The 25,545-nt window shown below is 41.7% G+C and overlaps 2 protein-coding genes across 4 annotated transcripts in view; both read left to right on the top strand.

Annotated features, from left to right (window-relative positions):
- The window catches only part of LOC115103362 (transferrin receptor protein 1-like), a 30,808-nt gene extending 10,641 nt beyond the window's left edge, over positions 1–20,167 (top strand). For both annotated transcript variants that reach the window (XM_029624257.2, XM_029624258.2), the window contains exons 5-18: positions 250–475; positions 817–939; positions 1,203–1,295; positions 1,990–2,129; positions 2,303–2,454; positions 2,789–2,908; positions 6,609–6,694; positions 10,052–10,115; positions 10,267–10,334; positions 10,436–10,503; positions 10,683–10,770; positions 11,502–11,729; positions 12,006–12,164; positions 14,674–20,167. In XM_029624257.2, coding sequence (XP_029480117.1) covers positions 250–475; positions 817–939; positions 1,203–1,295; positions 1,990–2,129; positions 2,303–2,454; positions 2,789–2,908; positions 6,609–6,694; positions 10,052–10,115; positions 10,267–10,334; positions 10,436–10,503; positions 10,683–10,770; positions 11,502–11,729; positions 12,006–12,164; positions 14,674–14,916 — 1,858 coding nt within the window. In that variant the 3' untranslated portion in view covers positions 14,917–20,167. The remainder of the gene's footprint in view (positions 1–249; positions 476–816; positions 940–1,202; positions 1,296–1,989; positions 2,130–2,302; positions 2,455–2,788; positions 2,909–6,608; positions 6,695–10,051; positions 10,116–10,266; positions 10,335–10,435; positions 10,504–10,682; positions 10,771–11,501; positions 11,730–12,005; positions 12,165–14,673) is intronic.
- A 1,475-nt stretch (positions 20,168–21,642) lies between these two features.
- Positions 21,643–25,545, top strand: part of LOC115101603 (activated CDC42 kinase 1-like) — a 153,936-nt gene continuing 150,033 nt past the window's right edge. For both annotated transcript variants that reach the window (XM_065005947.1, XM_065005949.1), the window contains exon 1: positions 21,643–21,825. The gene's annotated coding sequence lies outside the window, so the exon portion shown is untranslated. The remainder of the gene's footprint in view (positions 21,826–25,545) is intronic.

Here is a 25,545-nt window from a genome sequence, read left to right as displayed (position 1 = left end):
TCGTTACTCATTGTGTATTCTTTGTTATTATTTTTCTGTCTACATTGTTGGGAAGGGCCCGTAAATAAGCGTTTCACTGTTAGTTTACATCTGTTAACAAAGCATGTGGCCAATAACATTTGAAGTCTTAATAATTGTCTGCATAATGTTTGGCACATCATTGGGATAAATGAAGTATATTTATATTTCTCTTCCCTTCCCTTTCTCTCTCCATCACCCTCCCCCTCTTTCTGTCTGTCACTCTCTCAGTGAGTTTGCTAGTGAAAGCCATCAGGCAGGCTCTGCTGGAGACACTGTGCTGGCCAAGAAGGTGCTGGGAAGGTTCAAAGAGTATGGCATGTATACGTGGACTGACGATCACTATGTCAAGCTTGTGGATCCCCCTGCATCTGGCTCTAACAAGGTGACCTTCAAAGGGTCTGATCTTGGAGCACTGAGGGGATATCTGGCCTACAGCAAAACTGGAACAGCAAAGGTAATCATTGAAAAAAAATCCAGTGTTTTTGTTTCATTTTTATTTTATTTTACATTGAAATTAACAAATTTGGAGCATTTCAGTTGATTTCAAGGTTGACAATAGAGCTAATACTCTGATTGTAATAAAATAATTTACATATTGTATACTATAAAATACTACATGAGTTATCACATTAGTCATTCAGTTTATTGTCAAGCACTTAGCAATTGTGCTAAGTACACCTTGCATACAATACCCCTAGTATTCTTCCATAATAGTACCTCCATATTTATGAATTAATTGTTGCAGAGTAATTTGAGCTCAAGACCGGTTTCAATTTCTATTTTTGTTTTTCACAGGGCGCAGTACTTCACGGCAACTACGGCCAGATGGACGACCTGAGGAAACTGCAGGATAAGAACATTGCCTTGGACGGGAGGGTCCTTCTGGTCAGATCTGGAAAAATAAGCTTTGCTGAGAAGGTGTGGGAATTTGCACAAGAAGAAACAAAAACATACTTCCTTGAGATATTTTATAAGCATACGGCTGAATTTTTAATAAGGTCATTGATCTCTTCATTTGGAGGTTTAGTGTCAGAGTGATGAGTCTAGTTTGTATTGGTAAATCTATTGGAGCCTATATGGACTTGATTGAATAACACAAGGTGATGTGTCATTGCTAAGCGTAAAAGGGTTCTGTTCTCGTGCTTTTCCATTCCATGCTCCCTCCTTTCTTCATTGCGTAGGTGGCCAACGCAGCCAAGCTGAATGCCTCTGCTGTTCTCATCTACCCTGCTGACGACAGAAGGATCGGAGTGTCCACTCAGCTCTTTGGCCATGTGAGTGAGGCAGACATTTTCCTCTATGAAATGTACATGTAGACAGACTTGTATGATTTGCATTCCCAGCCATTACTGAAGTTAACTGGACACACACATTGTTGGGTATATCTGCACTATCTACTACTTATGGGCTCCCGAGTGGCGCAGCGGTCTAAGGTGCACTGCATCTCAGTGCTTGAGGCGTCACTACAGAGACCCTGGTTCAAATACAGGCTGTGATTTGGGGTCACATAGGGGACGGCGTACAATTGGCCCAGCATTGTCTGGGTTTGGCCGGTGTAGGCAGTCATTGTAAATAAGAATTTGTTCTTAACTGACTTGCCTAGTTAAATTTGTATTTTTTTACATTTAAGGTTACATTTAAAGATGCAGTAGTGTATTGTGTACCTCTTGTTGCCTCATCTTATTCTGTTCCACTTTGTACCCTGATGACACCCTCACTATATTCTAGCCAGGGCAGTGCACCTTCTTGTTCTAGCCCTGGGGTCTATTCACTAGGAACCAAAATGGGAAGGAACCTACTTGAATTCTTTCAACAGAAACTAGTTTTTTTTGGACTAATGATTACACCCCAGATTGAACTTATCAAGGGTTTGGCAATAAGTTGAATTGGATATGTTAGTGCAGGGCCAAATCAAAACACAAAGGTCAGGGCTCACCCTGTCATGTGTCTCTGTTTCTCCATATCCAGGTCCATCTTGGCTCTGGTGACCCTTACACCCCTGGGTTTCCCTCCTTCAACCATACCCAGTTTCCCCCTGTCCAGTCGTCAGGCCTCCCCAGCATCCTGGCCCAGACCATCACAGTCAGCATGGCCAAAACTATCGTGAAGTAGGTTTCCATCAACTGATCGTAGTGTAGTAGAAGTTGGGCCTTACACACAGATCTAGGAACATCATACCATTCCTATCCTAACCATGACCATTTGTAAGGGTTAAAACCATGAAACTGACCTTAGATCAGTGCCTAACATTTTCCCACCAAATCTTTGTCTGGAAACTCAGGGAAATGGAAGGGAAAAGCGCCCCTACTGGTTGGGAAGGGGTAGGAAAACTGGGAGATAATGACGATATGGTCACGGTGGAGGTCAACAACGTCCTGGCTGAGAAGTTGATCGTCAACGTGTTTGGAGTCATCAAAGGCTTTGTGGACCCAGGTATGGTTGACCTAAGGCCCTGTGGAAAGAAACAGGAGTCCCTAGTATTGTGTAGTTCTTAGGTCATTTGACGGTAGCTTTGGGGTCAGTTACATTTCAACTGTAGGCAAGTCAGTAGATTTAATTGAAATTCAATGTGTGAATTGATGCATAGTCCAGATCTGAAAGAATGAACCATTTTCATTTCATGTACATTTCCATTCAGGGAAATGAAATGGGATTGACCCTAATTTGAGAAGACTATCTGTGAGAGTCTAACTGCTATCTAATAGATCAACTGTCTTAATCCTTTACACAATTTAAATATGCTATGTCTCTGCCTTCCTTGCTGTAGATCGTTTTGTGGTTATGGGTGCTCAGAGGGATGCCTGGGGTCCAGGCTTCGCCAGCTCCACAGTGGGCACCAGTGTGTTGGTGGAGTTGGCCCGCACCATCTCAGACATGGTGAAAAATGGTGGGTGATGATAGATGACAAGCCAGACCATAAATGCCATAGAATAGACAGAATGGATACAGGTCTCTATTCTACTGTACTGCTTTGGGTTTTCAATCGGCAGGTAGCCTAGCGCTTTAGAGCGTTGGACCAGTAACCAAAAGGTCACTGGTTTGAATCCCCACAGCGACGAGGTGAAAAATCTTGTTTGTTCCCTTGAGCCAAGAACTTAACCCGAATTGCTCCTTTTAAGTCGCTCTGGATAAAAGCGTCTGCTAAATGACTCCAATGTACATTTTATAGACAGAATGGATATACAGTGTAGGTCTCTACTGTAGTGCCTTGAGCTTTCAATCAATTCTCATGTGTTCATGTAGTGTCTGGGGTTCATTCTAACGTAATCCACAAATCTCAAGGAGCATTGTTGTCAATTAAGTCACATTTTAAGTGACCGTGGGTTTCTGTTCACATTACTGGAGAAGACTTATAGATTTAAAAAGGGTCGTATAGATAAATCCTAGTCAGAATCAGAATCACCATTTTTATTTACCAAGTACATTTACATGTACCAGGAATTTGACCTGGTGAAGTGGTCCTGACATTGTTTTACAATAACTACACAGACAGAAGAATACACACACACACACACACACTGCCTTCAGAAAGCATTCAGACCCCTTGACTTTTCCCCCACATTTTGTTACAACCTTATTCTAAAATGGATTAAATACAAATAAAAATCCTCAGCAGTCGACACGCAATACCACATAATGACCTCTCAATACCCCATAATGACCTCTCAATACCCCATAATGACCTCTCAATACCCCATAATGACCTCTCAATACCACATAATGACCTCTCAATACCACATAATGACCTCTCAATACCACATAATGACCTCTCAATACCACATAATGACCTCTCAATACCACATAATGACCTCTCAATACCACATAATGACCTCTCAATACCACATAATGACCTCTCAATACCACATAATGACCTCTCAATACCACATAATGACCTCTCAATACCACATAATGACCTCTCAATACCCCTACCACATAATGACCTCTCAATACCACATAATGACCTCTCAATACCACATAATGACCTCTCAATACCCCATAATGACCTCTCAATACCACATAATGACCTCTCAATACCACATAATGACCTCTCAATACCACATAATGACCTCTCAATACCACATAATGACCTCTCAATACCACATAATGACCTCTCAATACCACATAATGACCTCTCAATACCACATAATGACCTCTCAATACCACATAATGACCTCTCAATACCCCATAATGACCTCTCAATACCCCATAATGACCTCTCAATACCACATAATGACCTCGCAATACCACATAATGACATCGCAATACCACATAATGACATCGCAATACCCCATAATGACCTCTCAATACCACATAATGACCTCTCAATACCACATAATGACCTCTCAATACCACATAATGACCTCTCAATACCACATAATGACCTCGCAATACCACATAATGACATCTCAATACCACATAATGACATCGCAATACCCCATAATGACCTCTCAATACCACATAATGACCTCTCAATACCACATAATGACCTCTCAATACCACATAATGACCTCTCAATACCACATAATGACCTCTCAATACCACATAATGACCTCTCAATACCACATAATGACCTCTCAATACCCCATAATGACCTCTCAATACCACATAATGACCTCTCAATACCACATAATGACCTCTCAATACCACATAATGACCTCGCAATACCACATAATGACCTCGCAATACCACATAATGACATCGCAATACCCCATAATGACATCGCAATACCCCATAATGACCTCGCAATACCCCATAATGACCTCGCAATACCCCATAATGACCTCGCAATACCCCATAATGACCTCGCAGTACCCCATAATGACATCGCAGTACCCCATAATGACATCGCAGTACCCCATAATGACCTCGCAGTACCCCATAATGACCTCGCAGTACCCCATAATGACCTCGCAGTACCCCATAATGACATCGCAATACTCCATAATGACATCGCAATACCACATAATGACATCGCAATACCACATAATGACAAAGTGAAAACAGGTTGTTAGAAATGTTTGCTAATTTATAATAAATGAAAAACATAATACTGATTTACATAAGTATTCAGACCCTTTGCTATGAGACTTGAAATTGAGCTCAGGTGCATCCTTTTTCCATTGACCATCCTTGAAATGTTTCTTCAACTTGACTGGAGTCCACCTGTGGTAAACTCAATTGATTGGACATGATTTGGAAAGGCACACACACCTGTCTATGTAAGTTCCCACAGTCGAAGGAATTGTCCGTAGAGCTCCAAGAAAGGATTGTGTCGAGGCACAGATATGGGGAATGGTACCAACAAATGTCTGCAGCATTTGAAGGTCCCCAAGAACACAGTGGCCTCCGTCATTCTTAAATGGAAGAAGTTTGGAAACCCTAAGACTCTTCCTAGAGCTGCATGCCCAGCCTAACTGAGCAATCATGGGAGAGGGGCCTTGGTCAGGGAGGTGACCAAGAATCCGAGGGTCACTCTGACAGAGCTCTAGAGTTGCTCGGTGGAAGTGGGAGAACCTTCCAAAAGGACAACCATTTCTGTAGCACTCCACCAATCAGGTCTTTATGGTAGAGTGGCCAGAAGGAAGCTACTCCTCAGTAAAAGACACATGACAACACGCTTGGAGTTTGCCAAAAAGCACCTAAAAGACTCTCAGACCATGAGAAACATTCTCTGGTCTGATGAAACCAAGATTCAACTCTTTGTCCTGAATGCCAAGCATTCATGGCAGAAACCTGGCACCATCCCTACGGTGAAGCATGGTGGTGGCAGCAATATGCTGTGGGTGTGTTTTTCAGTGGGACTGGGAGACTAGTCAGGATCGAGGCAAAGATGAACGGAGCAAAGTACAGAGATCCTTGATGAAAACCTGCTCAGGACCTCAGACTGGGGCGACGATTCACCTTCCAACAGGACAACGATCCCTAAGCATACAGCCAAGACAACACAGGAGTGGTTTCAGGACAAGTCTCTGAATGTCAATTAATGGCCCAGCCAGAGCCCGGACTTGAACCTGATCTAACATCTCTGGAGAGACCTGAAAATGGCTGTGTAGCAACGCTCCCAATCCAACCTGACGGCGCTTGAGAGGATCTGCAGAGAAATGGGGAAACTCCCCAAATATAGTTGTGCCAAGCTCGTAGCGTCATACCCGAGAAGACTCAAGGCTGTAATTTCTGCAAAAGGTGCTTCAACAAAGTACTGAGCAAAGGGTCTGAATACTTATGTAAATGTGATTATTATAATTGTTTTTTTAAATAAGTAAGCAAAAAAAATGTAGCATGTTTTTGCTTTTGTCATTATGGGGTATTGTGTGTAGATTGATTAAATAGTTTTTCACCCTCATCAATTTTAGAATAAGGCTGTAACGTAACAAAATGTGGAAAAAAGTCTAGGGATCTGAATACTTTCCAAATGCACTGTATTCTACATGCATGACTTACAGTACAGAAATAGTGGAGGGAAAAATGGAACAATTACACAATACAAAAGAAAAATATCCCCATAGCCTGTAAGGAGGCAACCAACTGTGAATGATGGCGATAATGATGTTCGTCCTCATGATTCCTGTCTCTCCCCCCTCTGACAGATGGCTTCAAGCCCAGGAGGAGCATCGTTTTTGCCAGCTGGAGTGCTGGAGAGTATGGGAGTGTTGGCGCCACCGAGTGGTTGGAGGTAAGAACGGCACTTGATACCAATTCAAACCTTAGAACAATTGTTTTTTACTTGAGTATGTGTCTCAACCAATGATTTATATACAGTGCCTTTTAAATAGTATTTACTTTTCCCACATTGTGTTGTGTTACAGCCTGAATTTAAAATGTATTAAATTTATATTTGTTGTCACAGGCCTACACACAATACTCCATAATGTCAAAGTGGAATTAGGTTTTTAGATAAATTTTTTTTTTTACAAATGAATAAAAAGTTTAAATGTTAATTATCCAATCCCTTTTTATGGCAAGCCTAAAGTTTAGGAGTAAACATGTTTTATTTATTTATTTATTTACAAGGCACATAATAAGTTACAATAATAGAGTTCAACATGATTTTTTTTAATGACTACCTCATCTCTGTAACCCACACATACGATCTGTAAGGTCCCTCAGTCTAGCAGTTAATTTCAAACACAGGAAAGGAAGCCTGTACATAATAAACATATTAATTCTTTTTGCAACAAGGCAGTAAAGTAATACTGCAAAATCTTTTTGTCCTGAATACAAAGTGTTATGTTTGGGGCAAATACAACACATTACTGAGTACCACTTCATATTTTCATGCATGGTGGTGGCTGCATCATGCTATGGTTATGCTTGTAATTGTTAAGGACTGGGGAGTTTTTCAGGATAATAAAGAAAAATGGAATGGCACTTAACACAGGCAAAATCCTAGAGGAAAATCTGGTTGTTTGCTTTCCACCTGACACTGAGAGATGAATTCACCTTTCAGCAGGACAATAGGCCAAATCTACACTGGAGTTGCTTACCGTGAAGACCGTGAATGTTCCTGAGTGGCCTAGTTACAGTTTTGACTTAAATCAACTTGAAAATCTATGGCAAGACTTGAAAATGGTTGTCTAGCAATGATCAACAACCAATTTGACAGAGCTTGAAGAAATTTGAAAAGAATAGTGGGCAAATATTGTACAATCCAGGTGTACAAAGCTCTCACAGCTGTAATCACTGCTAAAGGGGATTATAACATGTATTGCCTCAGGGGTGCGTCTACTTATGTAAATAAGATATATATCACACACACCTCAGCAAAGAAACGTCCTCTCACTGTCAACTGCGTTTATTTTCAGCAAGCTTAATGTGTAAATATTTTTCTCACCCATCTACACACATCCCATAATGACAATATGAAAATGGGAAGGAAAAAAAACAGTAAAAAAAAGAAACGGACCTGTTTCAGGACCCTGTCTTTCAAAGATCATTTGTAGAAATCCAAACAACTTCACAGATCTTCATTGTAAAGGGTTTAAACACTTGCTTCCCATGCTTGTTCAATGAAACATAAACCATTAATGAAAATGCACCTGTGGAATGGTCATTAAGACACTAACAGCTTAGATGGTAGGCAATTAAGGTCACAGTTATGAAAACTTAGGACACTAAAAAGGCCTTTTTTACTGACTCAAAAACACCGAAAGAAAGATGCCCAGGGTCCCTGCTCATCTGCGTTAGCGTGCCTTATGCATGCTGCAAGGAGGCATGAGGACTGCAGATGTGGCCAGGGAAATAAATTGTACTGTGAGACGCCTGAGACAGGATGGACAGCCGATCGTCCTCGCAGTGGCAGACCACGTGTAACACCTGCACAGGATCGGTACATCTGAACATCACACCTGCGGGACTGGTATAGGATGGCAACAACAACTGCCTGAGTTACACCAGGAAGGCACAATGCCTCCATCAGTGCTCAGACTGTCTGCAATAGGCTGAGAGAGGCTGGACTGAGGGCTTGTAGGTTTGTTGTAAGGCTGGTCCTCACCAGACATCACCGGCAACAACGTCACCTATGGACACAAACCCACCGTCGCTGGACCAGACAGGACTGGTGAAAAGTGCTCTTCACTGACGAGTCGCGGTTTTGTCTCACGAGGGGTGATGGTCAGATTTGTGTTTATCGTCAAAGGAATGAGCGTTACACCGAGGCCTGTTCTCTGGAGCGGGATCGATTTTGAGGTGGAGGGTCTGTCTTGGTCTGGGGCGGTGCGTTATCGAACTGAGCTTGTCATTGCAGGCAATCTCAACGCTGTGTGTTACAGGGAAGACATCCTCCTCTCTCATGTGGTACCCTTCCTGCAGGCTCATCCTGACATGACCTGACATGACAATGCCACCAGCCATACTGCTCATCTGTGCGTGATTTCCTGCAAGACAGGAATGTCAGTGTTCTGCCATGGCCAGCAAAGAGCCCGGATCTCAATCCCATTGAGCACGTCTGGGACCTATTGGATCGGAGGGTGAGGGCTAGGGCCATTCCCCCCAGAAATGTCCAGGAACTTGCAGGTGCCTTGGTGGAAGAGTGGAGTAACATCTCACAGCAAGAACTGGCAAATCTGGTGTAGTCCATGAGAAGGAGATGCACTGCAGTACTTAATGCAGTTGGTCGCAACACCAGATACTGAGTGCTACTTTTGATTTTGACCCCCCTTTGTTCAGGGACACATTCAATTTCTGTGGAACTTGTTCAGCTTATGTCTTAGTTGTTGAATCTTATGTTCATACAAATATTGAAAAAAATATTAAATATTCATAAGGTATTAAATATTTTAAGCAGGCTACAACACCTGCTTATTGATAACGTGCCTCACACCTACAATACAATTTAGGGAATCCTAGTATTTAAAAAAACTATATGTATCTGAGGAGAAGTGGGTAAAGGCATATACTCGTTGACGCCAAATACAACACAACTTAAATTATTATTATTTATCACTCATTACTGTAGCCTATGCTATTTAAACTGTAGTATCAATCCACAATAGACTAGGACAAGAATATTCTGTGCCCCCAGCTGAATTGCACTTGATAATGCAGACTGACAATAACCTACTGAACTGAAGACCTACAAATTGTAGTATTAAGTCATGGAACGCCTTGATTGGTCAGGTAGTGACCAGACACTCGTCGCCCCGAGTGTCATTAAAACCCAGCCCTTTTGCGCCACCGCTAGCTATTTGCGCTCATAATAACGGCTGTGAAAATAATCACAAATGTTTTGGATTGACTTAATAGCGCTACCGTCAGCGCTTAGATTTACCATTTGCGTTGGTTAAAATAGAGCCCGTTATGTTAATGTCCATCCTACAACAACAAAAGTTCTTTAAATTAATGCAAATTTTTCTTCTAAGAAACATTTTAATTGAAATGCTGTAGAATTCCATTTATTCCCATGGAAACCGGTCCTTCTAGGAAATGCCAATATGGCCGACCGGTGGTTTCAAAGCCTCTCATTGGCCAATACATGGCATCAGTAATCCAGGGTTTATATACCTAATTGGTCTCAACTCGTTTCTGTTTTCAGGGTTATTTGTCTTCTCTGAACATGAAAGCCTTCTCTTACATCAACCTGGATGGAGTTGTAACAGGCATGTATAGTGTATTTGATTTCTGTACACAGAATGCGTTGTTTGAGTTTGTGTCAATGACAGTTTACAGTTGCAAAGGTTATACATTGAAAATCTAAAGTAATAAGGTGAAATGGTTTCCTCTTGAATTGTACAATGTCTCTCTCCCCAGGTTTCCCAACATTCAAAGCCTCGGCCAGCCCTTTAATGAACACACTCATCCAGAGAACGCTACGGGAGGTTAGTTTCACGTAGCACCAGATCATCTGACAGGATTTCTAGTTTCATTATGAAGCCGTGTCCTTGAGATGTTTTGAAACCTGTGCTGCTCTTCTCTACAGGTGAACACTCTCAGTGACTCCGGTACACTCTACTCTGCAGTCCCCGGGGTCAACTGGGAGGCAGCAGTGTAAGTGGGACTTTGGGAAGATCATAACAGTGTGTGGCTCAACGTGTCAAATGTTTTATTCTAAAGCAGATCCCACATTGAAGTTAATTGAATCGCTTATAGAATTAGGGAACATTTTTTCACCACCATATTTGTATGATTGTGTAGTCATGTTTTTTGTGTTATTTATGTTTTAACAGCATGGAGCCTCTGAGGCTAAATGATCCCGCTTATCCCTTCATCACCTTCTCCGGCATCCCATCCGTCTCATTCCGTTTCACCACAGAGGTCAGTTTGTGAAAAGTGCCTTTACAAGGCCTACATAATGGTCTCAGCAGTACACCACGATACACGTAGAAATAGTCATTTTAGAACCCTTATACTCAACTGGCAGACCACTGTACGGAACCGGACCCACAACAAGGTCAATACGGGCCGGGACCCTGGTATCATATAAACGGACGAATGTGTTGAATTGCAGGTCATTTAACTTTAAAACGGCAACAGTTTCAGTCTGTCAGCAACAGGGGTGTGAACAGTTTACATGGGTTGCAAGGTGGGTGGGTGGGGTTTGTTACTACTCTGATGAATGACAATATCCAGCCGGACCTTTCGCCATCTAGGAAATTTGTGTAACCAGACCTTCTCAAGTAGTACTTGAGTACCTCTGTTATAGAAGGTTCTCCTCAGACCTGGAGAATCAGGTCCTGTCAGGGAAGTGTTCCAAATCCTCTGATCCAAGATGGCCCCTGGGAACCACAACAATTAGGTCCTTGATCCCATTCCTGTCAGATTCCACTGTTCGTTCCATCAGGCTTTGCATTAAAAATATCTGGTGTAATATGACCGATAACTCTCTCTTTCTATGACAATATAGCAAATGTTTTTGCTACTACCTCTCGTTATTTTATGAACCCATTTTTCCCTCCACATTTTGAGTAATACCAGTCATTGTTTAGCATTCGGTTTCTACCTGTAATTGTTGACATTCTTTCCCCTTTAACCACCATGTGTCTCAGGGTGAGGAATACCCATTCCTCGGGACACTGGATGATACACGCGACAAGCTGTATGGTGCCACGTCCAACCAGGTAGCCAAGCTGGCGGTGTCCGCAGGGCAGTTTGCCGGGAGAATAGCCCTGCGGCTGGTCCACGACCACCTGCTGCGCCTGGATGTGGAGAAATACACCCGCCAGATCCGCACCCACGTGTTCGCCATTAACTCCAAGATCAAAACGGTGCAGAGTGTAAGTCGAGTCCGATCTGCTTAATTTCAGCGCAGTGCAGAGTTGCTCAGCGAGTGGGGAAAAGGACATGTTCACTGTCTGGTAATGTGAACTTGATGGCAGAATTATAATTTTAAGTTTAGTTTTCCTGTCTTGTTTTCCTTTCTCCATGTCTACCCGTCTAGGATTTTGTTTTGTGCGTTGTTTAATCTGTCTCAAATGGACCTCTATTTGATCCCGGTGCTTGTTTTGTCTATGTTCTCATTTCTCCTTTGATCTTAATTTTGTTATCTCCAGATGCAGCCCCAGCTGTTGCCTAAGTCGCTGTCTGTCCAGTGGCTGATGTCTGCGACGGGCTCCTACAGCCGAGCCGCCAGTAGCCTGGCCACTGAAATCGATAATAGTAACCTGGAGGACGCAGAGCTGTGCCGGAACATCAACGACCGCATCATGAGTGTGCGTACCTTTAAGTGTTGCCGTTTGAGATTATTTTGTTGTTGGAATTGGACTGCTTACGGCAGGGTTACGGTGCCTTCATGGGGTGTGAACACTTTCTGACTTTTTTCCCACATCTTGTTACAAAGTGGGATTAAAATTGATTTTTTTTTTTTTTTTTGAGCAGCAGTACAGAAGCATCGCTAGCCCGGCACATTAGACTGCACATTCCTCACTCTCCAGATGCGCAACTAAATTAGTTTGTTTTCTTCTACTTAAAAAAAAAAAAGTATTCTGATGTGATTTAAGCATTGAAATGGACTCAGAACATCAAATTTAGTTGTTTCTCTTTTGAACAATTTTGACATTTTGAAAAAAATAAAAACATCATTTGGGAAAATATAAAATTGAATTTTGGGTGGGCCCACCTTAGTTCTTTATTAACAATTATTTCACCAGGTTTACTGAAAGAAACCAGTGCACTACTGTATCGTGTAACGCCCTGGGGAAGAGTTTCAGAGGAGAAAAGCTCAAAGAAAAGTGTTTCAATTTTATTTTAAAGTCTCTCTCTAGAAAAGGTTTAGACCCCTGCTGTAACACAACAAATGTGTGGGGGGTCAAGGGGTGTGAATACTTTCTGAAGGCACGGTGGATGTCATGTACATCGGGATTGGGGTCCATTTTAAATCCCAGTCAATTCAGAAGGTAAACTTGATTCCACTGAAGAATATGTCAATTGAAATGTGTGTACTTCCTGAATTGCCTGGAACTGAAATGGAATTGACCAATCCTGATGTACACATGTTCCTTTTGAAAGTATTTTGAATAATGATGACACCAATAGGGAGACTGGATTACAGCCTAATTTAAAAATAAATTACATTTAATTGCCTCCACACATGGTTCATCCAAAAAGTTTTGGGGCACTAAAGTCCCAGCTGCCCACTGCACTGAGACTAGGAAACACTGAACTCCACGATAATTGAATTTCAATAAGAATTTCTCTACGGCTGCCCATGCTTTCCACCTGGCTTCCAGCTCTGCAGCAACTGGCCCAAGCACCCCTCGCTTCTCCTTCACCCAAATCCAGACAGCTGATGTTCTGAAAGAGATGCAAGATCTGGATTTCCTACAAATCAGCTGGGCTAGACAATCTGGACCCTCTCTTCCTAAAATTATCCGCCGCCATTGTTGCAACTCTTATTACTAGCCTGTTCAACCTCTTTCGTATAGTCTAAGATTCCTAAAGATTGGAAAGCTGCTGCGGTCACCCCCCTCTCCAAAGGGGGAGACACTCTAGACCCAAACTGTTATAGTCCTATATCCATCCTGCCCTGCCTTTCTAAAGTCTTTGAAAGCCAAGTGAACAAACAGATCACCGACCATTTCGAATCCCACCGTACCTTCTCAGTGTGTCAAATCGGAGGGCCTGTTGTCCGGACCTCTGGCAGTCTCTAATGGGGGTGCTAGAGGGTTCAATTCTCGGGCCAACTCTCTTCTCAATGATGTTGCTCTTTCTGCGGGTGATTCTTTGATCCACCTCTATGCAGACGACACCATTCTGTATACATCTGGCCCTTGGACACTGTGTTAACAAACCTCCAAATGAGCGTCAACTCCATACAACACTCCTTCCGTGGCCTCCAACTGATCTTAAATGCATGCTCTTCAACCGATCGCTGCCATCACTGCTCTGGACGGTTCTGATTCAGAATATTCTGACAACTCTAAATACCTAGGTGTCTGGTTAGACTGTAAACTCTCCTTCCAGACTCACATTAAGCATCTCCAATCCAAGTTAAACCTAGAATCGAGCTTCCTATTTCGCAACAGTCTCCTTCACTCATGCTGCCAAACACACCCTCGTAAAACTGACTATCCTACCGATCCTTGACTTCGGCAATGTAATTTACAAAATAGCCTCCAACACTCTACTCAGACTACATCCAGTTTGCTATCACAGTGCCATATGTTTTGTTACCAAAGCCCCATGTACTACCTTCCACTGCGACCTGTATGCTCTCGTTGGCTGGTCCTCACTACATTTTCGTTACCAAACCCACTGGCGCCAGGTCATCTATAAGTCTTTGCTAGCTAAAGCTTCGCCTTATCTCAGCTATATTTGTTTTAGTTTTTCTGCTCTTCTGCACACCAGTATTTCTACTTGCACATCCTCATCTGTACATATATCACTCGTGTAAATTGTAGTTACTTCGCCTATTTATTGCATTACCTCCTTACTTCATTTGCACACACTGTATACAGATTTTCTTTTTTTGTTACTGACAGTACGTTTGTTTATCCCATGTGTAACTCTTTTTGTGTAACTGTTTTTGTTGCACTGCTTTTCTTTATCTTGACCAGGTCGCAGTTGTAAATGAGAACTTGTTCTCAACTGGCCTACCTGGTTAAATAAAGTTGAAATAATACATTTAATTAAAAAAAATAGTGTAACCTTGGGTGTAGGACGATACTGACACATTTTAAACACTTCTGTTTTATTTACCTGACTTTCCTCTTCCTCCTGTAGGTGGAGAGGGACTTCCTGTCCCCATACGTGTCTCCCAGAGAGACCCCGTTCCGTCACATCCTGGTGGGCTCCGGCTCCCACACCCTGAAGGCTCTGTCGGACCACTTGGACACCCTGCAGATTGACCACTCAGACGCCAACGCTGATCTGTTCCGGATTCAGTTTGCTTTGGCAACCTGGACCATCCAGGGCTGCGCCAACTCACTGGCGGGGGAAGTCTGGTCCACAGATAACATGATCTAAGCCGGTCTCGACATGTCCTATTAAACAAAACAACCAATATAGCCATCGCTCAAGGCACCCTCAGTTAGGCTCAACCATTCAGGAAAATTAAATGGAAGTGTTCTGTATCGATATCAATAACTCAACCTCCTTTTTTTTTCATATGCATTGCAACTCATCAGTACGATATGCTGTACTTTACCTTCCACACAAGGCCCCAAAAAATAACACTTAAATTCAACTGCCTTAAATTTCACTTGTTTGTGAAATTAGTGAAAAGCCATGTATCACTCTTGTGAGGGAAAAAAAATGAAATGCATTTCTTAACGCCGTATTTGAATTTATATTGGTGCTAAATACGAATGACTAATGGCCTACAAATGTCACCGTACTTACTAGTATGGCAATAACGCAGTTTTGGCCCAATATCCAAGGTCACAAACACCTAAATTGTGTGTGTAAACTCTAGAGGTACTTTGCGATTACAACAGAAAGGTTATTATGGTACTATTACCACCTATGAACAAAATCACAAAAAAATAATTTACAATCTGAGACCGCTGTTATTTCTACACTGTTACTTTACATTGGATTCAAACCTGGGCTGTTTTTTTATAGAGATTAAGGTGCTGAAAACTTTAGAACAAGACCTGGTCTGAGAGCTGTTGCCAGATGGGTTTAAATTTACATTCAGTTCAGAAAGTAACACAGAATAGATCGTTATCAATAAAAGGTCACTATTGGATTTGCCTGCTTGGCGGCGAGGAGACCACCGCTCTGCTAAAACCAGGGGCAACTGCGTGCCCTTTTTTCAAGGGATTGTTAAATCAATTTTGAACTATTTGGTTGTAATATAATCCCCCTCCTTGAAGAGCATAGTCAGAATTTACAGAAGTACGACTTTTTTTTTCTCCCTTTCAACCAATTGAGCACATTTTAGATACGTGAGGGCAAGCCTCTCAACATCCCTCAATATTGGCCACCATTAATTGGATATTTTAAGTGCTAAAAAAAAGTTAGCCACTCATTCTTGTCATGTTGTTAAGGTTAATTGCCCCATCTTTTGTGGGCTCTGCTTGTCAAGCTGCAGAAGGGTACATTTGCAGATGTAATGTGTACGTTGCAAGCTACCGGTCGGCGGTTTGTACAGTTGGCTAAACGTATGTATGTATGTATGTGTGTATATATATATGTATATATATATATATATATATATATACACATATATGTGTTTAGCTCTTTCCTAAAGCCTAATCTCTGATGAAGCTAAATGAGTTTTAGCTAGCTACATGCCAAATGGCTAGGCTACCTTCCCTCACGTATCTTAAACGACATGATACATGGATGTTTACTTGCAATGAGAAAGCATGCAGTGACTGCTAAATGTGCAATAATCAGGAATGTGGTGTTCTGACTATGCTCTTCAAGAAGTGATGATATTAAAAACCTAAATAGTTATAATATTGATTTAACCATTCCCTTAAACGGCACATATAGTTGTCAATGGTTTTAGCGACGCTGCAGTCAAATCGAATGCTTCGCCACATTTGACACACTATTGATAACGACCTGTTGACCTGACCCTTCACTGAGCCCTGCCTGCCTTGGTTACTGTTGCCACCGGGAAGCCCAATTCTCCATTCAACCACTGTTGAAATCTTCTCACAATGATCTCAAACTGTGTTTTCGAATACACAATGAAATTAGACAGACTGACTGTGACTACCCCTTGCTAATCAGGAAGCTCTTGGGTATGTTGTGGTTGCATGCCATTACAATTGCTTCAGGGGAACCTGGTAAAAAAAATAATTGTACTTTAGCTAGCCACTGAATGGCTCTGAAATCATTGTCGGCATGCAGTTAAAGCTATAACCACTTTTGGCGCTAACTAGTGCCCTCAAACCATATCCTGATGTCGACAGCAGTATAAGCTAAAAACCAAGCTAGCTAGCTAAAACAATTTAGCTAGCGTTAGCAAGCTTGGTGGTCAGCGACAGAGCTAGCTAAACTAGAAAACAAAATGTATATAATTTTGGATTCAAAAAATACTCCAACAGGGTCTATTTCAGGAATCACAGTAGCAAGTATTCCTTGTGCATATTTCAAATATTTATCCATTTGAATAAAGTTTGAAAAAATATTTTTTGCCATAGATGGGTTGGCGTGGCTTAGCGAAGGGTCATTTGAACCATGTAAAGTGAGACCATCTAACCTAGTTACTGATGTTCAGTTGTCCTGAGACCTAAAGGCTAAAGCCCTTTGTTTTTTTTTACGCCTCAAGCAACATGTACCTTACACCACGCTTGTGAGCTCTTTCAAAATGGCCTCCTGCTGACATGAATACAATAGCGAGGACTTTTAAACCTGGGGCGAAAGGGTCTTCACCACATGGCACTGAAAAGGTCTATTTATTTCCTTGTTTATTTATCAGTGACAGGGTTCACTATAAATGGTGTTTTTTTTTTAAACTACTTTTTAAACATGTATAATTATCGGGAGCAGTGTCTTCCATAATTATGACAGTAATACTGTCGAAATGACAAAGCAGCATCTGCTATGGAAGTGTACCTGTCAGACCGACTAACCCATACTAGAGACCAGCCCATACTTCAGTCCATTCAGTCACCTACTTACCAACCGACTGCGAGTTAGCCGTAAATATATTCCCCAATTAAATCTCAAACAGATGTTCAAAATACATTGAAAACAGCACAACCAAAGTTTGTTTCCTAAAAAATTAATAAATAATTCAACCGTTATTTCACTCGGCAATCAGTTAAGAAAAAAGTATTATTCATAATGACGGCCTACCCCGGCCAAACACTAATGACGCTGGGCCAATTGTGCACCACCCTATGGGACTCCCAATCACGGCCTGTTGTGATACAGCCTGGAATCGAACAAGGGTCTGTAGTGACACCTCTAGCACTGAGAAGTAATACCTTAGGCTGCTGTGCCACTCAGGAGCCCAAATTGCCTTTTTAGATTAACACAAAACTCAAGGCGGTTTCTAGTACAGGTCTCTTGGTGAATGTACACTTTCTCATCCTGAAACATTATCGGGAGCAGTGTCTTCCATAATGTGAAGAAGAAGGTAGTTTTTGTCTACCAGCGTGTCCTTATCGGAGGCAGTGACCTCCATATTTCACTGTAGGGTGGATGTGATTTATTATCGGGAACAGTGTTTCCCATAATGTTGTGTATATAATGTCTGCGTCCGCATCTTTTGCGGTGGTTGCTGTTCCCTGTCATGTTGTCGCAACCCCCTATAACCGTGTCACTCTGTAGTCGGCTAGTATTTGATTTCTACCAGGTGCTGTTCTTCCTCTTGTTGACTATCCATAAGGAATTGATAGTGTGAACCTGAAACATCCATTGATTGGGTAAATGTTAAAGCTGAGACTGACCGATTTGTCGTCAAAAGGGTTTAATGTTTTCACAAAAGATTGAGACCTGGATCTTATTTCCTGTATGATTCTGTTCGTATGACAATATCGGTTACACTTAACATAAAGCCTGCACTGAAGTATAATGCTTTATTACTTATAGGCATGTATGAGCCATTTTATAATGTCATATTCTAAGACTTATAGTATGCTTTCTCTTTATGTAGGACTTCTTTTGTCCGGATCATTTATGAAACCAATCAGAAAACATTCTTATGACAAGTCTTACAATGCATTATACCCACAATGCATTATAACCACTGCAGGCTTTTAATAAAGTGTTACCAAGTTATATATATATATTTTTCTTATTCTCCCTTTTTTTGGGTTGCTGTACATTCTGTTCTCGTTAGGGGCTTAGGCTATCTGTGCCTTGTTATGTTGTGAATGGTAATTAATGTAGAGAAATCCTGGCGTAATGAAGTCTTCTCTGTGGTGTATATTGTTTTTGCTTTATCAATACTTTGCAGACATCGTAGTTCTTGATTTAAGATGTGCGAGTATAATTTGGATGCGTTTTGAAAGTCTCATTTTGTTAGCTTAGAGCTAGAATCCGCTGTTGAAACAATAACAAAGGGTGACTTTGTTGTCCTTAAGCCAACTTTTATTTTCCTTTTACTCTGTGTTAGTAGAAATGCTGGGGGATGGGCCTAGAGAAATGAAACCACTCTCAAATTGACAGAGCTATGGTTCCAAGGACTGACTCCAGGACATCTATCAAACTCATTCCGTGGAGGCCCGCGTGTATGCAGGTTTCCGCTCCACACTTGTACTTGATTGAATTAAGGTCGCTAATTAGTAAAACTCACGTCACCTGGTTATCTAGTACTAAATTGAAACGAAAAACCCCGCAGACACTGCCCTCTGGAATGAGTTTGACACCCCTGATTCATGATATCAAAATGAGAGTTTTAACCATGTTTTGAGGCTATACAGTATTTTACATTTTCTTTGTTTTACATTGGAGGAAAACAAGCTTATATATTGGGTTCAGATGGGGTATGCCAGTTGAACTAAGCTCATTAATAAGGCATTCATAATTTATATTCTTGAATATTCAATTGGTGTATATACATTTAAAAAAAAAATGTAAGTCCAAAATGGATGTAGCAACTGCGGATTCCAGCGTTAAGCTCAAAGTCATTGTTTTTGAGAGAAGTCTACCCTATACTATTACACTCATAGGTTATAAACAGGCTTGATTATGACTGTTGGAAAATAACATTAATATTTGAAAAAATGTCTAGAACAACTTCCTAACTTACACAGCAGACAAAGAATTTCTTAAACTTTTTATTTATTTGTTTTACGGGACACAATTTACTGAGCATATAAATATTTGACCATCAGACACTCACGGTTGTTCGACAGGTAGACCTGAGTTGTCAGGTCACATTGGCAGAGTCAAAATTGCATGAACCAAATTGTCAGGGATTACCACACTGAAATGGCTATTTTCCTGCATATTAGTTAGACTTGGCATTTTACATTTAACCACTCTAAACTGGAAAGTATGCTACAGTCAGATTATTCAGTATGTTAATTTAAAGCTAAAGTATTGGCCCAAACTGTGATGCCCCACAAAGGTGTAATTGGTGTATTGATTGTTGAGTTATGATAGAAAATGTCCTACAATGTATGTTTTTGAGGATTGGATTAAATCACTTCCCTTTGGTGGGCACTTAAATAAAAAATTTAAAAAGCCTGGAAAAAACGATGTAGCATATTTTGAAAAGATGACTTATTGGATGTTGGAGTTTCTTTTGTTTAGGACTACGCAAAATTGCTTGTCTCCTGTGTTTGCTGCAATAAATCATTACACAGGTGTTTTGTCGTTTTTTTGTCGGTTTTTTTGTGTGTAAAATTTCAAGAATGTACCGGTAACACATTTACTGTCTGAAAGGGAATGGGTCAAATATAGTTGACGACAGGACAAGGAGACCAATGTCAGTGTAGTAAAAAATAATTGGAAGAGGGGTTTGATTTTTAAGAAAAACCCCAAAAATTGTAGTGTTGCTTTTCATCATGGAAGATGTTAGACCAAATATAATGTCAACTACACTGAACAGAAGTATAAACGCAACGTGTTGGTCCCATGTTTCATGAGCTGAAATAAAATATCCCAGAAATGTTCCATATGGACAAAAAGCGTTTGGGTTATGGCATAGGCAGGCATAAGCCACGGACAAAGAACACAATTGCATTTTATCGATAGCAATTTGAATGCACCAAAATACTGGGACGAGATCCTGAGGCCCATTTTTTTCCACAAGGTATCTGTGACCAACAGATGCATATCTGTATTCCCAGTTATGTGAAATCCATAGATTAGGGCCTAAGGAATTTATATCAATTGACTGATTTGCTCATATCAACTGTAACTCAGAAAAATCTATGAAATTGTTGCATGTTGCTTTTATATTTTTGTTCAGTATAATCACATTACTATATTCCCATCTCCTCAATGTAGGGCGGAAGTAGTGCAGAGGCTGCTGGGAGGAGCTATATGAGGACGGGCTCATTGTAATGGTTGGAATGGAGTCATTGGAATGATGTCAAATATACGGAAACCACATGTTTGGATCCATTCCATGAATTCCAGTCCAGTCATTACAATGAACCCGTCACTAATCCAGCCCTGCTAGCCCATGTGGGACACAAACACAGACCACTCTAACATGAACGGACACACACACACACACACAGAGACAGAGGTGTTAACTGGGCAGGAGCCGCCTGTGCACGCTATGGTCCTCCAAAACTGGAGATGCCCACTTCAGTCCTTTAGAATTTTCATCTTCATATGGCCTGGCCCTTGCAGTTTCATTTACTGTCATTATAGCACCACTTGATGGCGACAGAGAACAATACAACATACAAGGAAACTACATGCAGCAAAGCAGTGACAGCCATCTCTTCAAAATACGGGAGCCGCAGTACAACCAACACATGCTCTTTCTACACGTTTTATTTACAGTATTACACATCTGTGAAACCCCTATTACAGCTTGCGATGAAGTCGATACTGTCTTTCATATATTATTATGTTTTTAAACACTGGCTGTGCATGACAGCAAAGTCAGACACCAAATAAAAATGAAATAATTTGCATTCAGCATTGTTTTGTATTTGGAAGTGCAGTCGCATTCAAATGTATTTTCAGTGGTGCAAGTGTACGTTTAACTCGGTACTTTACCAACGTTCAGGTTCAAAACGTGAGTTAGGGCCATGTGCCTTTAAGAGTGGGTTGACGGCATAAACGCGTAGGGAAAAAAAGCAGGGCTGAGTGGATGACGTCTGCTCGAGCCGACGCAAGTAACGCTGGAATATGGTCAATTGAGAATAGAAGAATAAAAACAAAATTAGCGACCCATGTTAAGTTTTCATAAGGAACTGGAGAGTTTCAAAGAAAGAGTCAGCAGCCAAACACGCCTCGCCAGGGAGCAATGCCGTGAGAGAGAGAAAGAGGAACAGAGATCTACAGGTAGTTTAAAGTTTTATTAGTTGTATGTAATGAAGTTGTATGTACAGGATACACATGGTAACGTTATAACGTTATACACCGTCCAACGAAATGCCTTCTCGACAATGCAACAACAATAAGAAATAATGCAAGATAAAGAATACGAACACAAAGTAAATGTCTCAGTAGAATATATAATATATATATTTTTTTAGCATAAATATAATACAGGATCCCTTTTGGGGATGGGGGGGTTGGGGTGCAAGTGTTTAAATTGTGCAGAATTTAGCAATAATAAATAAACAGGTGTGTGTGTGTGTGTGTGTGTGTGTGTGAACATGAGTGAGTGAGTGCATGTGTGCTAAGGTGCAGGTGGTCAGTCCAGTTCAAGTGTTCAGCATTCTGATGGCTTGTAGATAGAAACTGTCTCTGAGCTTGTTGTTATCAGACCTCAGGCTCCGTGTGATACAGTCTGACCGACTGTAAGGGAATGAACAGCTCGTAGCTGGGGCTGTGTGGTGTCCTCGATGGTGCAGCGGGACTCCTTCAGGCATCATTTTGAGTACATGGATGGATGGGTCGGAGGATGGTCCCAGTGATGTACCGGGACCAGTGGGCCATCCTTGCCACCCGCTGGAGGGACAGAGCAATTATCGCAAAGGCCGTGATGCAACCTGTCAGGACGCTCTCGATGGTGCAGTGGCGGTAGGCTGTGAGGCGAGCAATGCAGTGTGTGCTCATAACAAAAATGCATATGAGAAAACCTGGCGGTGAGTTTAAATAATTATCTAACTGCCATTCTAAGTCTTTGACAATTGACACCACCTTGTCTACTTAATAATTGTCAAGGCGGGAAAAGCGATTTTTACATACTGTAAACTGAAGAAAAATATAAACGTAACATGTAACAATTTCAACAATTTTACTGAGTTACAGTTCATATAAGGAAATTAGTTCATTTAAATACATTTATTAGGCCCTAATCTATGGATTTCACATGGGGCACAGCCATGGGCCAGAGCCCAGCCACAGCCCAGCCAATCAGAATTAGTTTTTCCACACAAAAGGGCTTTATTACAGATATAAATGCTCCTCAGTTTCATCATCTGTCCAGGTGGCTGGTCTCCAACGATCCCGCAGATGAAGAAACTGGAGGTGAAGGTCCTGGGCTGGCGTGGTTATACGTGGTATGCGGTTGTGAGGCCAAATTCTCTAAAACGGTGTTGGAGGCGCCTTATGGTAGAGAAATTAACATGACATTCTCTGACAACAGCTCTGGTGGACTTTCCTGCAGTCAGCATGCCAATTGCACGCTCCTTCAAAACTTGAGACATCTGTGGCATTGTGTGGTGTGACAAAACTGCACATTTTAAAATGGCCTTTTTTTGTCCCTAGCACAAGGTGCACCTGTGTAATGATCATGCTGTTTTAATCAGCTTCTTGATATGCCACACCTGTCAGGTGGATAGATTATCTTGGCAAAAGAAGAAATGTTCACTGGCAAGGATCTAAACATTGAGGCTTGGAAATTGTCAGTGCAGACTTACCCCAGGCACTTGCCTAGTCCTGCATTTAGTCTGGCCTAGTCCTGCATTTAGTCTGGCCTAGTCCTGCATTTAGTCTGGCCTAGTCCTGCATTTAGTCTGTTCTAGTCCTGCATTTAGTCTGTTCTAGTCCTGCATTTAGTCTGGCCTAGTCCTGCATTTAGTCTGTTCTAGTCCCGCATTTAGTCTGTTCTAGTCCTGCATTTAGTCTGTTCTAGTCCTGCATTTAGTCTGGCCTAGTCCTGCATTTAGTCTGGCCGAGTGCCAGTGTAACCGATGTGAAATGGCTAGCTAATTAGCGGGTTGTGCTCTAATAGCGTTTCAATCGGTGACGTCGCTCGCTCTGAGACCTTGAAGTAGTTGTTCCCCTTGCTCTGCAAGGGCTGTGGCTTTTGTGGAGCGATGGGTAACGTTGCTTTGTGGGAGGCAGTTGTTGATGTGTGCAGAGGGTCCCTGGTTCGAGCCCAGGTAGGGGCGAGGAGAGGGACTGAAGCTGTACTGTTACACCACCATCTGAAGTACTTTAGTCGATGAATGCAAGGGCTTGAACGCCAGGCAGCCAGCCAGTGGAAGTAACTATTGAGTTCACTGACAGAGCCCATATTGTTGCCGCTTTCAAGACAACTCGGAAACTCTGAAATGTCAGACTTGGAAACTCATTGTAGATTGATGAGTTTCCCACTTGGAAAGTATAAGAATCAAAAAAGTAGGTAGGGTGTTTACCCACTTTACCCAGAGTGGGTGAAAATGCGTTTTGGTGGGGAAATTTCACTTCGTTATGTTATAAAATACGTTTTACCAAGACAAATATGATTTTTCATGTTCTGAATCTTTAATCATTAACATTAATGATTAACATACATTAACCCCCCAAAAATTGGATTTCGTAACCTAATACATCCGATAATAAGCACCAATCTCTATTGACAGTGTGCATTCTTAAAACAACTTTTGAGGATTTTGCTGCTTGTTTTGTTGTGGTGGTCGTCTGTGAATTTGTTTCTGTGTGCCGCAAAAAGCCAAATGAACACAAACTGAATTAAATGTAAACTTGGGTATATGGAAATACAGTACAGTGGAATGGTAGAGAGAATGTTCGCCGAGTGCGTCGGTAAACCATGTGTCGATACCGATGGGATCGAAAGAAAAGCAGCACTGCTCTCATATCAGCTTTCTCCGTTCAAATCTTACCTTAACATTCGAATTTTTCCACAATACTGACGACGGATCAGCTCATAGAGAGATATTATCACCTTATGGCTGCAAATATTGAGGCGACTTATGACGCTTACCTATAATAATGCAGTAAATCACAGATTGGGAACATGTTGTCACACATCATGAAACACATTGAGCCAGAAAAAGCATATAACGACGTACTTAGCGGTTCTTTTTGTAAAAAAATATGTTTTACCCTTTTATTTAAGCTAGGCAAGTCCAGTCAAGAACAAATTCTTATTTACAATGACGGCCTACCCTGGGCCAAACTCGGACGACGCTGGGTCAATTGTGCGCCGCCCTGTGGGACTCCCAATCACGGTCGGTTGTGATACAGCCTGGAATCGAACCAGGGTGTCTGTAATGATGCCTCAAGCACTGAGATGCAGTGACTTAGACCGCTGCGCCAATCGGGAGCCATACATTTTGGAAAAAGACCGTAGGAGGTACGAGGCAGTCGGTAAATAACAAGCGTTTAGTAATGATGGTTTTGGGGGAAACAGCTTGGCTACTAAAGATACATCGTAGGATGGTTCTAACGATGGTTCTAGATGGTTCTAACGATGATCTTACCGCTACAGAAGGCTATGGGAAACGGCTGCAGCACAAAGCAACTGCACTCCAGTCACAGACAACTTCCCATTATGACTAATGGAGGACTATGTCAACACAGAGCTTCGATCGCAGTAATTACAATACAGATCAATCCACTGGTGGGCCCAGACACATCCTGTTCTCTCGCAAAGGGTTTGATTGGACAAAGGCCAGGGCCATTACTGGTCACCACCATTCTGGAGAGACAGTGTCACTAGAACTCTCAGGTCAATTGGTCTTGTTTCAATGTCTTCCATTTCTTTTTTTTCTTACCCCATTTTCGTGGTTACAGTTTTGTCTCATCACTGAAACTCTCATAAGGACTCGGGAGAGGTGAAATTTGAGAGCCGTGCGTCCTCCGAAACACAACCCAACCAAGCCACAT

Source organism: Oncorhynchus nerka, linkage group LG20 (assembly GCF_034236695.1).
Source record: "Oncorhynchus nerka isolate Pitt River linkage group LG20, Oner_Uvic_2.0, whole genome shotgun sequence".
Taxonomy (NCBI): domain Eukaryota; kingdom Metazoa; phylum Chordata; class Actinopteri; order Salmoniformes; family Salmonidae; genus Oncorhynchus; species Oncorhynchus nerka.
The sequence above is the reverse complement of the archived record's forward strand: the minus strand, read 5'-3'. Positions and strand labels throughout refer to the sequence as shown.